At 45.6% G+C, this 15,262-nt stretch overlaps 1 protein-coding gene across 1 annotated transcript in view; it reads left to right on the forward strand.

The window, feature by feature from the left end:
* Positions 1-15,262, forward strand: part of man1a1 (mannosidase, alpha, class 1A, member 1) — a 40,717-nt gene that overhangs the window by 13,916 nt on the left and 11,539 nt on the right. Inside the window, exons 3-4 of the mRNA XM_088285584.1 lie at positions 4,194-4,309; positions 5,841-5,921. Coding sequence (XP_088141710.1) covers positions 4,194-4,309; positions 5,841-5,921 — 197 coding nt within the window. The remainder of the gene's footprint in view (positions 1-4,193; positions 4,310-5,840; positions 5,922-15,262) is intronic.

The raw sequence follows: 15,262 nt of genomic DNA on the forward strand, positions 1-15,262 counted from the left end.
TTCAAATTTGGGCAAATCTGTCGCCCGATGCCTCCCGTAGTGCGTGTGCCTTGAAGTGAAAAAGCAAACAGGCAGCTTCCGACAGATTGGCTACAACCCACTGCACAAGGAACCAATCAGAGGACACTGTGGGGCTTCTGCAGGCAGGGCCGCCAGCACATCGGAGAGAGAGAGAGAGAGAAGTGTGGTGGAACGAGCCGATAATCAACAAAATGTGGTGGGGTCAGTCTGTGTGTTTTCGTTTCATTTCCAGTTCGCCAACCGCGGTGTAACTTCTCGTACATTTGTTTCCGGGCTAACCGAAGGGCACGCAAAGTTGTCGGCATCCTCAAACGTTGTTTGACACGCTTAAAGAACAATATTAATAGCCGGCGCAGAGTTTGTTCAAAGCGTTTGATTCAAGCGTCGCCTCGTCCTCGCCGTCGTCGGAGCTCTGATTGCTCTTTTCATCGCGCGTTTAAACGGCTGCGCGCGGCATTTTGCGACGTGTCAGCGGGCTTCTATAAATACACTTTGAACGCACTCAACATCACGCCAATGAGGTGCAACTGTCTGCGGAGGTGGCGTGTTATAGATTCGTACCCGTGTAAACGGTCTACGTACGGTTAATCAAAACGTGGAGGAATGAAAAAAAATAAATACATTTTTAAACTTTGACAACAATTTGAGTGAATGAAGAGGGAAATTGTTTCTGAAGTTGACATACAGGAACTGTGTGCCTCCATTCTTTTTCTCGTGTTCTGCCTGTAACACAAAAAAAGCAAAATCACGAAAAAAAAATAAAAAATTCTTCAAAATTCCAGACTGCATCAGCAGGTGGCCAAAAATTGTCCCAAACAAGCGGAAGGCGAAAAAAAAACTGTCAGAGGCTTGAAGGTCAAAGGTAATTGGTTGTCGTCGTTGGTAAACAAAGCGCAACTGCATCATCGATCAAACACCTCCCGGAGCAAGCCTGCCGTCCGCTTTCCTGCATTGTCGTTTGTTGACGCCCAAAGGACGCCAAGGAGAAGGATGGCAATTCTTCCTTCCTTTTACGCATCATACGCCCGGAGGCATTTGCTCCTTTTTTTTTTCTTTCTTTTTATTTTCCCCCTCTCGCCACAGTGAACATGTCACAACGGCTTTTTTTTTTTTTTTCTTTCCCCGCCAAGTGTGTTTTGCGGCGGAGTGGAGTGGCTGGCGCCGCAAAACAAACAGCGACCTCGTGTCGACTAATCGGATGCATTTCTCATCCGCCTTCATCGCGGCGGCGCGAAGCTGCAAGGTCGCAACGTGCAAGAAAGCAAACGTGGCGCATTTCGGCTGCGTTGATGGAAAATATCCTCCGCAAATTCATCCGTTGCGGGAAAACTAATTAAAAAAAGGGGACTCCACATGCAATTCTTTTTTTTTTTTTTTTTTTAAATGGAGTTATTGCACAATTGTGGTCACAAGAATTCTCGGCTTTTGTAACACATTCCAGCCTGCGATTTTAATCAGGAAAATCCACACCCACACACGCAAGCTTGTTCGCAGAATCGTGTTCGATACGAAGAGGATAACAACCGACGCCGGTCGGCCCAGAATTATGGCGATCGAACATGATGTGATCTTTTTTTTTTTTTTTTTTTTGTCTTTGTCAAGACTTTCGAAAGTGCAAGTATGAACATATTTGTGTTTTCAGCAATTTGGATTGCAACCAAAAAGTTTTTGCCTGTCATGTCCGCACACGCCTCAATTGGATGAGAGACGAGCGGTTTTTACTTCTTTTTTTTTTTCCCCCTTTTCCTTAACAAGAACGCACACACGCCCTACGTTTTGGTGCCGGTGGCAGGTGAGCGACTTTGAAACCATCTCGTCCAAGTTGAACGAAAATTCCAAACCGCAAGCCTCGAGCAGATTGGCTTGTTTGCCTTTCAAGTGTTTCACTTAGCAAGCTTTCATTTGTGATATTTATTTGATTTGATTTTAATTTCGCTTTCTCGGCAGCTTTTTTAGTTTTTCCAAGTTGTATTTTTTTCTAAATCTTTTGCTTTCGTTGAGTTTTAGTTTTCATTTGATGTATTTCTTGTGTGCAAATAAATCATTTTACCAAGCGGCCAACTTTTAAGGAGGATTTGCAGGATTTAATTGTTGATTCATCAGACGGGCACTTGACCCTTTTTGGCCAGTCGGTCCCCCGCGATCTGGCTAGCCTTTCACCCTCGACCCTCCGTCCTAAAATAAAAATCGTCGGCCCTCCGACAACGCAAGGACGGTGCTTCTTCTTTAACAGCGATGACACTTTGCTGAGTCAGCACGCCGCACTCTGCACCAGATGCTTTTTATTTTTTCACGTCCGCCAGCGCTGGAGAGAGCTCGTACGTCTTTGCACGAGTGGCAGAGAGAGAGAAAGACAAGAACAGGAAGTGGAACGGGCACACTCATGGAAAATGTATTCCGTCGGAGTCGGGTTTGCGTTTGTGACTCGCTTGTGAGTGACTGACAGTTTGTGCTTGTTGGAATACATCAAAAGGATCAAAACAAAATGAAAGGGGCGGCACCACCAATTAAAATGGACCGCTCCAATTGTGAAAAGATGTGATAAGAAAAACAATTTGAAATCTCACATCTTCGGCCGATTACAAAGCACACAACCGAAGGCGAAGGCAGCGGCTCAGTGGAGTCCTATCAGGTCATGCGCAGGAAATGCTGAGTGTTGTCAAGATTAGTTTTTTTTTTTTGGGGGACGAGGAGGAGGAGGAAGTCGAAAAGGCCATCGCAGCTCCCGTCACATTTCCGTGTGACCTGCGGGCGAGTCATGTGGCGCAGCATTTTGCAGACAAAAAAAAAAAAGAACGGGCAAAATTACAACTCGGGCCAGAACGTTGTTGAGGTTGCAAAAAAAAAAGATTTGAGCTTTGTTTGCGGGAAAGAAATGACGTAAGCGCGGCGGGAACAACATAATTGTGCAGTGAAACCTTGTTTGTTTTGGGGGGGACACGTTCCAGACGCGCCGGCGGTTGAGATAAGAAAAAAAAAGACTCTTGAAAATATTCTTTGTTGGCTGCATTCTGACTTTCCGAAACTTTTCATTTACTTCTGTGTACTTAACAGTTTAAAAATATTTTTTGGGCATGGGGTGAAAATTTAAATTTTGATGAAAAACAAAATATTGAATAGCAAATAGTATAACACCAAGAACGTGTTGATTGGTTTATGAAAATTGTCGTTGAACTTGAGGTCGCCCGACACGTTCACAAAGTTCTTTTACCCTTCAAGTCAAATGTAAAAGAAGCAGATTAACAATTGTTGTTTTTGGTACTCGGTATGTGTGCGTTTCTTTTTCCCACCCAACAAAAGTGTTGTCATCCCGTGGCGCGCTGACATAACAAACAATGAATACAAAAAGACTGCAGGTGGGGAATTGGAGCTCGCGTTGTACTCGCAAATAAAAAAACTGAATAAATCAGAGAAGGAAAGCGTCGACCTTCCAAAAAAATCAAGCGGCGCTGCTGCAATTTGGTGGAGTATCATTCAAGTCTTTGTCAAGCGGGAAATAAAAGAGAAAAAAAAAGGCCATATTAGTATTCAGGTCAGTGTCGGAGCCATCTGTATCACTCTCATGGACACTCGGTGCCAAGCGGGAAGAACATCAGTGGGGTGGCAAGACAATAGACACGAGGGGGGGGGGGGGCGATTTTGTGGTGGCGGGGTTGCCTCTTCACCTCCAGAGACTCCCACAGAGGTGGAAAGAAGGACGAGTCGCCGGCACGGTGTTGTCGTGACCGAAGCTGGGGATTGCAAAATTAAGCCGTCTGCAAACGTCTCGCTCAACAATTCATTCATTTTTTTAGTAATTTTTTTTTGCATTTTTTCGCTTGCGATTGAATTTCTCACCAAAATGGCGCAAAGAAGCTGAAAAAAGATAACGCTTCGTCAGACCAATAAATATTTCTGCAATGTCCATCGAGGCAAAGGCTTGCAGAATTGATGGAACTGAGGAAAGTAACATTTTAATTTTACTGGAGAATGAACAAAAAAAATTGCTAAATATTTTTTAGGGACAAATGTTAATATTTTGCCGATTTTTGGACACATTTCTGGTAATTATGACACATTTTTGTACCTGTTTGACTCATTTTGTCCAAGTGCAACAATGGTGAATTCAAAATGTATTCCTTCTCTTCTTTCAAACAACTCCAAAGTCATTTGGTTGCATTTTTGTCTGGCAGGAAGCATCAAAGGCGCGACCATCGTGGACGCTCTGGATACTCTCTACATCATGGAGATGTTTGACGACTTTGACGCCGCCACCGAGTGGGTGGAGAAGAACCTCGACTTCAACGTGGTGAGCTGACACCCCCCCCCATTTGGAATTTTTTTTTGAACATTTCTTGCTGTACAAATAGCGACAATTTTCAACCATCACAAGCTTTTATAACGATCACGTTTATCGCAATATTGCCCAACATGTCAAGAGATCGTCCTCATGGGAGTCCAAAAACATTTGTTTTGCTTCCGCAATCTCAATGAGAGTCAAAGTAATAATGATCAAAAGATTTTTGTGTGTGTGTTTGAGTGAAGAAGTGATTGCATGGAGAGTTTGTGTGTTTTTGTGTGTTATGCTGATGACGTAAATAGAGTTCTCAAAAGGTTATGCACATCATTCACTCAATAAACTGTGGAATCATCCATCTGAGCTGAACGAAGTCACCTTGAAAGGCCTGACCTTGATTTCCATGCCTAATGAACGCCAAGCGGCTCGAGCGACGTTCGGCCCGCGTCTACTTTTGGACGCTAAGCGGGCGAGGAGCCGACCGACGCCCGAGCGAGCGAGTGTCAAATAATTCACCGGCAGCCCTCGGCGCAAATGAAGACGGAGAATGTCTTTTGTCCGGGCTGGCCGGCCTCACCTGAATGCTAAACAGAATCCCGCCGCAGTCCCGAGCGCTTTGTTAGTTGCTTCCCGCCTGTGTGGAATGCAAACTAATCGCAAACCAACGGGAACAGATAATAACGTTTGTAATTATTGCCGTGGGCTCGAACGGCTTTTGGAGTTCGATTTATTAATTAGGACCCGAACGGCAACACTGGACTCAGTTATTATTTTTCAGACAAATTAATTGCATTTACCGACCTAAATAAAAAAATATTTTTTTGGGGGACTTATTTTATTTTATTTTTTTTCTGCAATCAAGCTTGCCAGACATTTAGCTCACCTAATTTGCATAGATATTTGCTAAATTATTTACAACTATATCGTTACATATTTGGATTGCGAGAGATGAGGATAAAGTTTGAGCCCCAGCAAGAAAACAACTTTCCAGAATGGAATTGACCATTTGTTCCAAAGTCGTTTGTACTTTTTGGCTTAGCAGTCGTGCAAAAAGACATTTTGTGAGCTTTTGTTTTGTTTCGCCGAGGATTAATTAGCTGCACAATCCAGCTTTGCAATCAGCAACTCGGGGAGAAAACATTTCAATTGTTGTTGGCACAGGACGGAGCGGACGGTTGTCTTGTCTAATCTGCGTGGGACTGCAAATAAAGTTGACGTGAGTTTAGAGCGCTCGGCTGGCAGCTCCAAAAACCCCCCAAAAAAAGTATTATAATACCGAGCCGCCGTGTATATGACTTGTAAAAGTAGAGACAAGTGTTGAATTGTCGTGGTTTTGTAAATTCAAATCAAGATAAATTATTACAAGACTTTCACCATTCATGTGACCTTTAGTCTTTGCAACTTAATTGAAAAAAAAAAATCAAGTTTCACATTTAAAGGAATGGCAGGTGCTTTATTTTTAAATTTTTTTTTCTTAATAAAGATAAACGTGCTGCAAAGTCAACTTGGCTGATTGTCTTTTTTTTTTATTCTCCCACCGCAGAACGCTGAAATTTCCGTTTTTGAGGTGAACATCCGCTTCGTGGGAGGTCTTCTGTCGGCGTACTATCTGTCCGGCAAAGAGGTAAGACAGAACCAAGTCCTGGTCTTCTATAAAAATGGACAAATGTTCACGGATCACTCGTTGCAGTCTTCCAAAACCAAATGTCAAAATGTATTTTTAGAATTGTTTTTATATATTTCGGTCAATTTTTCAAGTTGAAAGCCGTTCATATTGACTCTTGAAATGTTTTCTTTGATTTTATTTTTGTTGAATTTTCTCTAAATAATAGTAAATAGAAATAACTCAGCAGCCAGTTAACAATTATTTAACTAAAACTGGTTTCTAAAAATATATTTCATTTTAGTTTAGTTTTTCCCGGGCCGAAATGAACCGTGCATATTTTTGCCGTTCACAAGAAAGTAACGTCACAAAATGGCGAAACGAACGCGAGCGCATCGGCTCGCAAAATGACATCAGCGGCGCATTTCCTCTTTTTCTTTTCTCCTTAATCATATGCTTCTGTTCCGAATTAATTATAAGTTTGCGCTGAAGAATCAATAGATCTGCGGCCTTTTTCAAACCTTGGGCTACGGTGCGGCTGCTCTTCAAACGAGAGAAAATTTAAAAAAGGAGGCCAACTCGCCAGAGATTTGACTGCAGCCTTGATTGCCGATGTTGTTCTGCCTTTGAGCTGCGTTTTGTGTCTTCGGCGAGCGAGTGAGCGAGGCCTTGCTTGGTCTTCGCCTTCGTTAGCTGCAAGAGTGGGGAAAAAAAAAAAAAATTTTCAAGCTCAGTGACACTGTCAGCACGTGCGTCAAATTTGCCAGCCGGAAATGGGAAACAAAATCGTTTTTGTTTCATTCCAACTTCCTCTTTTCTTTTTCACGACGCTGCCCTCAGATTGCACATCTCTGCCTCAGAGGGCTCTTCTTTTCTTTTCTTTTTTTTTTTTCTTGCCCCGCCTTTCCCACGCTTCTTGAAATACACATCACAGGACAAAAACGATTTACGTCACATTTTAAACGCAACCTGTTTGAAACGTCTCAATTTCGCTGTCAGCGTCAACGCGATTTCCCCACGAGCTCTTTTCAGTATTTTCTTGTATTTGTGTTTTTGACAAACTGCATTTCGCACGTGCAGGGCGGGGCGGGAAAAAAAAAAAAAAACCCGATCAAAATCAGTCGGTTCAAATGAAACACGGAAAGCACGTCATGTGCATTTTTCCACACCTTTCCCGTTTCTTTTGTTCGGATCCGATGACCTCGAAATTGTTGAAAGCCACCTGTGGTAAAACCCATCGAACGGGTTTTTCCGTTCCTGCATATTCCAGTTCATAAACATTTGAAGACCTTTGGACTGATTATTTGGATTCTCATTTATTTCATGAAAAATTATATTAGAAAGCACAACAAATTACAAGTCAACGAGTGTCTTTTAGCGCTTTTGCTGCATCGAGTTTGCGTCGTTTATTCACGCAGATGCCGAAAAGTTGAAAAAAACAAAACAAAAACAAGACAATGGCTGCGATGTGATTGCCGCTGCGGCTTTAAAAGCTCTTTGAGAGCACTCGTAAAAATGAATCGTATTGTTCGCGCGCGATCTAATCGGTCCTCAGACAAGACATGGGCGTACGCGGCGTGAAGGAAAAAGAGAAAAAAAAAAAGTTTAAATTTAGACTTGCAGCAACAGCTCGTGACCCACATCTGCATGTCGACATCGGCGATGAATAATATTAATAATCATCGTCACGCTTTAAAAGCCGGGCGGCTTGATTGGCACACACACAAAAAAAAAAGGAGGACAAAAAAGCTCTTGACGGGAATCGGTGCAGGTAGCAGCTGATTTGAATGCGTAATGGCCTCGCGGCGGGAGCAAACTGTGACACTCGTTATCCCTCCTCAGCACTCGCTCATAAACGCTTTTTTTTTTTTTTTTAATGAGTCAATCAATACGCGGCACTCGCAAGGCAACGCACGCCTCCCTTCTTTCTCATGAGTCCGGCTCCTCGGCGAAGGCGGCTGATTGGTGGCCTTCTCCTCCGATGAAGGTCACTCAGCCGAGGGGCTCCAAATGGCAGTTAGCAAGCGGCTAACGACTCTGACGTATTCGCAGAAGAAAAGGCGGCCGAAGAGATTGACGAAGTGGACGCAAGGTCACCGTCGTGCAACTTCAAGACTGGCGGCGCGTTAGCTTAGCATTTTTGCGCTCGTGCTAATGTTGCGGCTCATTCGAGATGACTTTTCGGGAAGAGCTTCCGTTTGTTAGCGTTAGCCGTTAGCACGCTTGCTAATGTTCTGCCGTCTTTTTGGTCACATGAACAAAAAAAAAATGTTATTTTCCAAAAGCACTTTTCAAGTGGTTGTTTTTATTTCAACAATTTGACGTTTAAATCGCTGAGGTCAAATGAAGTCCAAGGACCAAAATTTTTTAAAAGGAAGCGCGCTTTTTAAAAATTCTTTTGAGCTTTATTGGCTCCAACCTCGGCTCGCCTCAAGGTCTCGATAGATTTCGCACTTTGTCACAAACGCAATCAAAGCGAAACATTTTTTTTTATTTTCCCCCCATCACAATTAAAAACTGAGTTGGTGTCCTCCGGGGCGCTCTCTCGGTCAGGTTTTTATTTACGACTTGAATATTAGCTCGCGGTTGAAGGATCACAAAGACAGCTTCTGTCTTCCCGCAGCCCCAATTTTAGATCCGCACACGAGCGAACGGCGCTAACAAGGCAGGACCTAGACATTATTTTGCCTTTTTTTTTTTTGCACACAGTCATCACGCCGTCAGACAGGAAGCGAAAATGCATCCGTGCCCAGAGAGGACCGATGAGCCTAAAGTGCACGTAGACAACCCGAAATGCTGCCAGCTCCATAACGGCGGCGGCGGCGGCGGCGTGTGGAAAGCACAAATAAGAAGCAATCACCTAAAAACCTTGACGAGAGACGGCCCGCTCTTGGCAAGTGACTCAGATGATGGAGAGCGAGCGAGCGAGCCACTGCAGACGTCCTGATAGTCGTCGTGATAAAACAGTTTTACAGGAGGGGAGGTAGAAATCAGTCAGGGAGGTGCAGTGACACACAAAAAAAAAGAAAGAAAGCAAGCTCATAAAATGTGAGTTTATTCCCCTGCAGACTGCTGTGATTCAACATCACTTTGGGAAAGGACATGAAAGGAGATGCCGGCTTGTTTTGGGGTTCTTTGGAGTGTCACTGTGATTTATTTTTTTTTTTTCTTTGGCATTGACCGTACAGCTCAAACGGTGGCGAAGAACAAATTGATTGCGGCAGCATCAAGTTAAGGATGAGGTTTAACCGCCCGCAATATTTTGAACGTCTTTCCCGCGCACAATACGTCATCACGTGAGACCAAAAATGTATAGATTTTTTTTATGGCTTACAGGAAGGTTTAAATTGAAAATGTGAGCTTCTGCCCTCTCATTTTAATTCCTTCCATGACTAAGATCGTCACTTGGATATGAAATCCATTTTCCCGATTGAAATGATCTCAAAATCTTTTAATCTGTTCATCGGACTAAACGGTGCGCTGCTTTTCGGCTGCGGTTCAAACGGCACTGCCGAGCGGCGCCTTTACAGATAGATACTTTTATTTATCAAGGGAAATTCGCTACAGCTTTACAGGAGAGCAAATCCAATCAAAACAATACGCGGCTGTACGCTTGCCGCTCGGCCAGCGAAAGCTCATCAGATGCAGCGTGATGACTTGCACTTTTCACTTTCTTGCCACATTGACGGTTCATTTCAAGCCAAATGAAACAACAACCTGTGAAATTCTGCTTTGGAACCCGCTACAAGTGAAAGAGAAAGATTAGGCCTCAAATTCTTGGCCGCTGGTAGAAAGTCGGCCTTGTGGGTCCACGCTACAAGCGGCCCCTTCGGACCACCGGCAAGTGAGACTCGCATGCGCACGCACGCACGTGAAGCGAGCGCTGCGAAAGCCCGATACACTTCTAGCGTCTATCTCCTGTCCTCAGGAAATCCCATTCAGTCGCCAGGGAAAATTGGCTTTGCTGCCGGGCGGCGGTGAGGAAAAAAAGCCTCCTGGCATCGGCCGCCATCGCGAAGGCGAGCCTTCGACACGCACACGCGGCCAAGGGAGGATTCCTTACAGAAAGCGTGGAAAATTAATTTGCTGGATATCTTTCGTAATCTCCTCTCAGCTGGTCAAATCTGTCCTTGGCCGCGGAGGGAGTTTAGAGGAAGATTAGGAAACGGAATGTGACGCGTCAGCCATGTTTAGCCTTCCTGCATTACGACATAAACAGGAAGTGGGAAAAGGGGGCGGAATTTGGCCGACGTGTGTCGCAACGTGTGCAACTTGGCCACCAGGGGGCGGTATCATATAGCGGCGAAGAAGCTCAGGTGTCAAACTTAAGGCCCGGGGGCCAGATCTGGCCCGCCACCTCATTTTATGTGGCCCGTGAAGTCGAGCATAAATGTTCCGAGCGGCTGCGGGCCACAAAACGAGTTTGGCTTCATCGTCAAGCATGCGGAACGGAATGCACCATCTTCGCACCGTCCGGCTCCGCACGTGCTAATTCAAACGTTAGCGGCCGCGAGCGCCGAGTTGCTGCTAATCCGGTTGTCCGAGTGGTTGCGGGCCACACGAGGAGTTGATAGCAAATGTCAGATGTAATGAGATTATCCGAGCGTGCCAAAGGCGGGCCGGGCCGGCTAATAATCCACCGCACGTATGGATGTATGTCTCATCGGATTAAAAAGTAAACATCAAGGAAGGGAGTTCAGAGCCCGGATTTCTTTTAAGTGTTCAATAAAAAGTGGTCCTGCTGAAGGTCGACACTTGAGTTGCGGGCCAGAGCATCGCTGGCTGATGAAGACCTCGTAAAGTCTAACTTTACGACAAGCGCGGTGCGCAGCCAAACGACCGATGAAATGCTGTTTCATTACGTCGTATTAGTCACGATTTGGCCTTACTTTGTTTTAATCGCACGAGTGGCGACGACGACGGAGCGCTTCGGCAAATGGTCGGCGATGGCGAAATGGGATGTTTCAACACTCGATGGTGTTGATTTGTGTGGGGGGGGGGGAGATGTCCCCCAAACCTTCCCTGTTTTCTTTTTGTCAGCTTTGTCACGCGACGCCCAGCAAATGAATCGCGTGAAAGAAAAATGGCGGCCCTCCGCTGTAAATCAGAGCACGTCTCTTTCAATTTGCGAGCAGGTAACACTCATTTGTGTGATTACAAATCTGCCCGCGTCGTCGTAATTCTTTGTTATTGTCGCCGCAGATTACATGGCTCGGCTTCAGGATAAATAATCACTCGGAAGAGGAGCTCACGCCGCGTTTGGACTTTTAAATCCGAGCCCTTGTTGATATGAAATGCGTCTTTTTAATCACTGTAATATATTAACCGCGTTCAAGCCGCTGACGATTGACGCTAATCGCTCAAATAGATCAGATCAGCGTTATCGCGTTCCACCGCCTCGCCTTGGTGTCAATCAATTTATTGCTTTCGCTCGCTCGTCCGATTTGAATCGTTCTCCCGGTGGGGACGTTGGCTTGAGCTTTGGGAATGCTCATCACGTTCTGACGAGATCCCAAAGCCAACGGCGGTCCGCTTTATTTTATTCCATGTACGCAGTGGAAACATCTTGACTGTAAAATTTGGATTGCGTGCTCCGAACTTTATTCGAGCAAACTGGCTGCATGTGCGTTTTTCAAACTAGCTTAAAAAGCATGGGCAGCTTGTTCTCGGGACCTTTCGCCGTCGCGTGGCGGCGTTGCCCAGAGGCTTTTTGCACTCATTTCCAAGCTGTTCCGGTAAACGCGCCGCTTCAAACCCTTTTTTTTGGGGGGGGGGCCGCGGCATGAAGTGTGAAATGTCAAGCGTGTGTGCATAGCCGACTGGCTTTTAAGCTCCGACACTGGCGAGCGTTGTGTAAACGTCGCATTAGGACGCAATCAGCCCGCTTGTGTGCTCAGCAGCGTGAAAAGAGCGGTCGTATCCTCGGGCCCGGCCTGAGGGCGGCAAGCTTTCGCCATCAGGTGGCATTAAGTGCAAGTGTGAGCGCTGAGCATAGCATGCCGAGAAAAAGGGGGGGGGGGGGCTCCTCGTCCGCTTGGATACGTTTTAAACCCGAGTTGGCCGAATCACCTTTGAGACGGTGCCTGGTCAGGTGATTTTGGTGAAACGAGGAACGGTGAGAGACCCGCTGCATGCATTTGATTTGCAATATACACGTTGCAGTTCCGCTCAAATCCTGCGGGTGTCAGTAGTGCACGTTTCAAACTGTTCAAATAAATGGCGGAATCGACAAGAGAGCGTTGTGCCTTGTATGGTTGTTTCTCTTGGTCGGTCAAAATATTAGAAACAGCCGACGGTTGGCCCGTCGTCATCGTTGGATGGCGTCTTGCTGTCGTACAAGATCGTTTGCATATTTAGCGGCGACGCTCGTCAATTTTTATCGGGAGCAGATGATCATTTTTTTTTTTTCGCAGCTATCAAGCGATCGTCGCACTCATCACAAAGTGCTCCGATACTTTCCGGCAAGGCAAAAGGCTGCTTTGCTCTCGGCAAACGTTTTGAAGATTATTTTTTTTGTGTGTGTGTGGGGGGGGGGGGCGCATGGGGGTGCTCGTCGGCACGAGAGACGCGAAGATGTGTCATCTTTTAATGCGGATGTCAATCAAAGGCGCTGTGAAAATGCACTTTTTTTTTTTCTTACTTTTCTGCTTTTGAAAATAGCCTCAATGTTTTTGGGATGTTTTGTTTTTTTTTTCTTCGCCAATATTCGAGCTCCCTTGTTGCCGTTAACAGCGTGACTTCATTTTACTCTTGGCTTTCATGCGGATCACAGCAAGAATATCGAACGTTTTGGCTGGCGTGAGAACGACACGATGACTCAAAAGTTAACTCGCTTTTGTCACATTTGCAAAAGCCGATAAACAGATCTTGATCTGCTTCGTCGTTCGATTGTCCTCGGAGTTCAGAATCGCAAAATTTAGCATGGCCTGAAAATCTCACCAAGCAACAATGATGACAAAAAGCAAATCCCCCAAAAAAAGGCCAACTTGTTTGTACTCATGTCGCTGTCATCTGCTTAAACGGTTGCGATGTATTTGCCGTGATTCACGATTGTGAGTTTTAATGTGCGCTGTTAATTGCCGCCTCTCTAATTGCCCGTTAAATCGTCCTTCGCGCTCGACGCTCCCCCGGAATACTCCAACATATTTGCGTCTTAAACCCTCCCTGCCCACCCGTGTGCCGCTCCGTAAAAATCAGTTATATGTTTAAAAAAAAAAATTGCCAGTCAGCAGCTGGTAGCCTTCCGATTTATTACGATGGCTTCTCCAGTAAATGTGCAACTTTACGTCCCAGAATGCATTTGTGTCATCTTGCCGTGCTTCGGAATGATTTCTGCTGACCAAACAAAAATGCGGTTAACGTTGGAAGCATCTGTGCTTCCGCGACTTTGCTTTTGTTGCTGGGACGTCGATGCTAATTTCGATAATTCTTCGATGAGGTTGTTTGCGTTTCACGTGAAACGAAACGATATGCTTTGGGTGTTTAAACATTAACGAGGACTTAACGGAAACTCGAAGCAGGCACGCTGTGCCTCTTCGTCGCCTCTACAACTTTAAAAAAAACATTTAAACAATCTATTTTGATCAGTTTAAAGTGTGAGTTTTTTTTTTTTTTTTTAATTATTATTTTTATATCCATGCAACGTTTCCGAGCGCTAACCACGAGTGCTCACCGTAACCTGAACAGGTCTCCCGAACAATTGCAGTTGAGTTTGGCTCGCCTCGCCTCCTCACTGTGTGTGCCGACGAGCGCAATCTTGACACGCTTCCACAACGGGCCTTTTTGTAGCTTTTAATTCCGACGCTCTTTTCGGGCTTGACTTGCCGCCGCTGGCCTGAAGGAGACGAATAAAGCCGCTGAGAGATAGAGAGCGGAAACTCTTGACGGCAGCGTACAACGCAACGTGCACGCGCCTGGAATGTGCGTTTGCCGAAGCAAAGTGCGCCTCACACATCCAAGCTCACTTGCTGCATTCTTGGGCTTCATGGACGCTAACGCGAGTCCCATTTGACACGTTTCTTAAATTGAACTCTCGCTTTTTTAAAAGTCGCTTACAGTTGGGACGAAAACGAGCTTGGCGAGCTCGCCAACGTTTCACAAATTGTACAGTTTGGATGATCAAAGTATTTTTTTAGTGCATCTGTCCAAACAATAAAAGTGGATGAAAAGTAAAAGTGACGGGCTTGATTCGGGTCAGAGAATGTGGAGCAGGACGCACGCAGGACGACAGGTAATGGATGAAAATAAAGTGCGGCCTACTTTTTTTTTTTTTTTTTTTTTAATTCCTCTGGAAGTTGGACTGCGGCGGCGGCGTGGTTTGGCCTCACCGAGAGTAACATTTGAAGGTCGTGCGAGAAGCGGGAAGGATTGAACGGGAGCGCCTAACCGAGGGAAGGAAGAGGAAGAGGCGGTGACCCGGATGCGGAGGTTCCGAGAGATTTTACGTTGTCTCGTCTCGGTCCCCGCAGCCAATGAGGACTCATCTTCTGAGACGACACGTAGTCAGGATGCTCCTTGTTGAGTTCTGGAGAATTAGCCGCTCGGTGAACTCATAAAAAGCCACGACGTGGTCGCGCTTGCACGTCCTCACCACATTGCAGTGGATGGGGGGGGGGGCAGTCCAGGTGTGAAATGTGACGATCAACATGCGTTTTTCCTAATGATCGCCGCCTCTCGCTCGCTCGGCGCCTTGTGTAATTCATTTGCTTATTAAAGCTGCTTTGGCACGCGGCGTGATCGCCTCGGACGCGGGGTGTGTTTAAATTATTCTTCGGTGCGTCCCTGCGAGTGTTTTTATTCCACCCTGCAGTGTGCTCCATGCGTTATTAAAGGCATTAATCACTGGGCTCTGACGCCTTGTTACACACACACACACACACACACACACACACGCATTGGGCTAATTTGGCATCGACAGTGTCACCAAGTTCCGGAAAGTTGACGTCATTGCAATGAAAAAGAAAGCAAGACTGATTCCAATATTTGGCAAGAGGTGAGTCGCCAAAAAACATGAATTTACTTTTTAGCTTTAAGCCAGAAATGCAAAAACGATCTCTCTGTCTCTCGCTCTATTTATTATTTATTTTTAATATAGTCTAAAAAAATTGTCCAAATTTTTCCCTCGCAACCAAAACGCAAAATGTGCAAGGAATTGTTGCTGTTGCTTCTCTGCGGGCGTTTCCACTCTGCTGTTGACAAGCGGCCTCTTGAGCTTTGCCGCCTGGCTCATCTCGTACTTTTTTTTTTCTCTTTTGCCGGTCCCTCGCAACGCCCTCTCGGGGAAAGTCAGCTCGCGCCTCTCATTTGTGTTTCTATACGATGACAGATGGATGCTGACAGAAGACGGGACGAAGCTCCGGGCT

Source organism: Idiotropiscis lumnitzeri, chromosome 21 (genome assembly GCF_059441095.1).
Source record: "Idiotropiscis lumnitzeri isolate Australia: NSW breed Sydney's pygmy pipehorse chromosome 21, RoL_Ilum_1.0, whole genome shotgun sequence".
NCBI classification, from domain to species: domain Eukaryota; kingdom Metazoa; phylum Chordata; class Actinopteri; order Syngnathiformes; family Syngnathidae; genus Idiotropiscis; species Idiotropiscis lumnitzeri.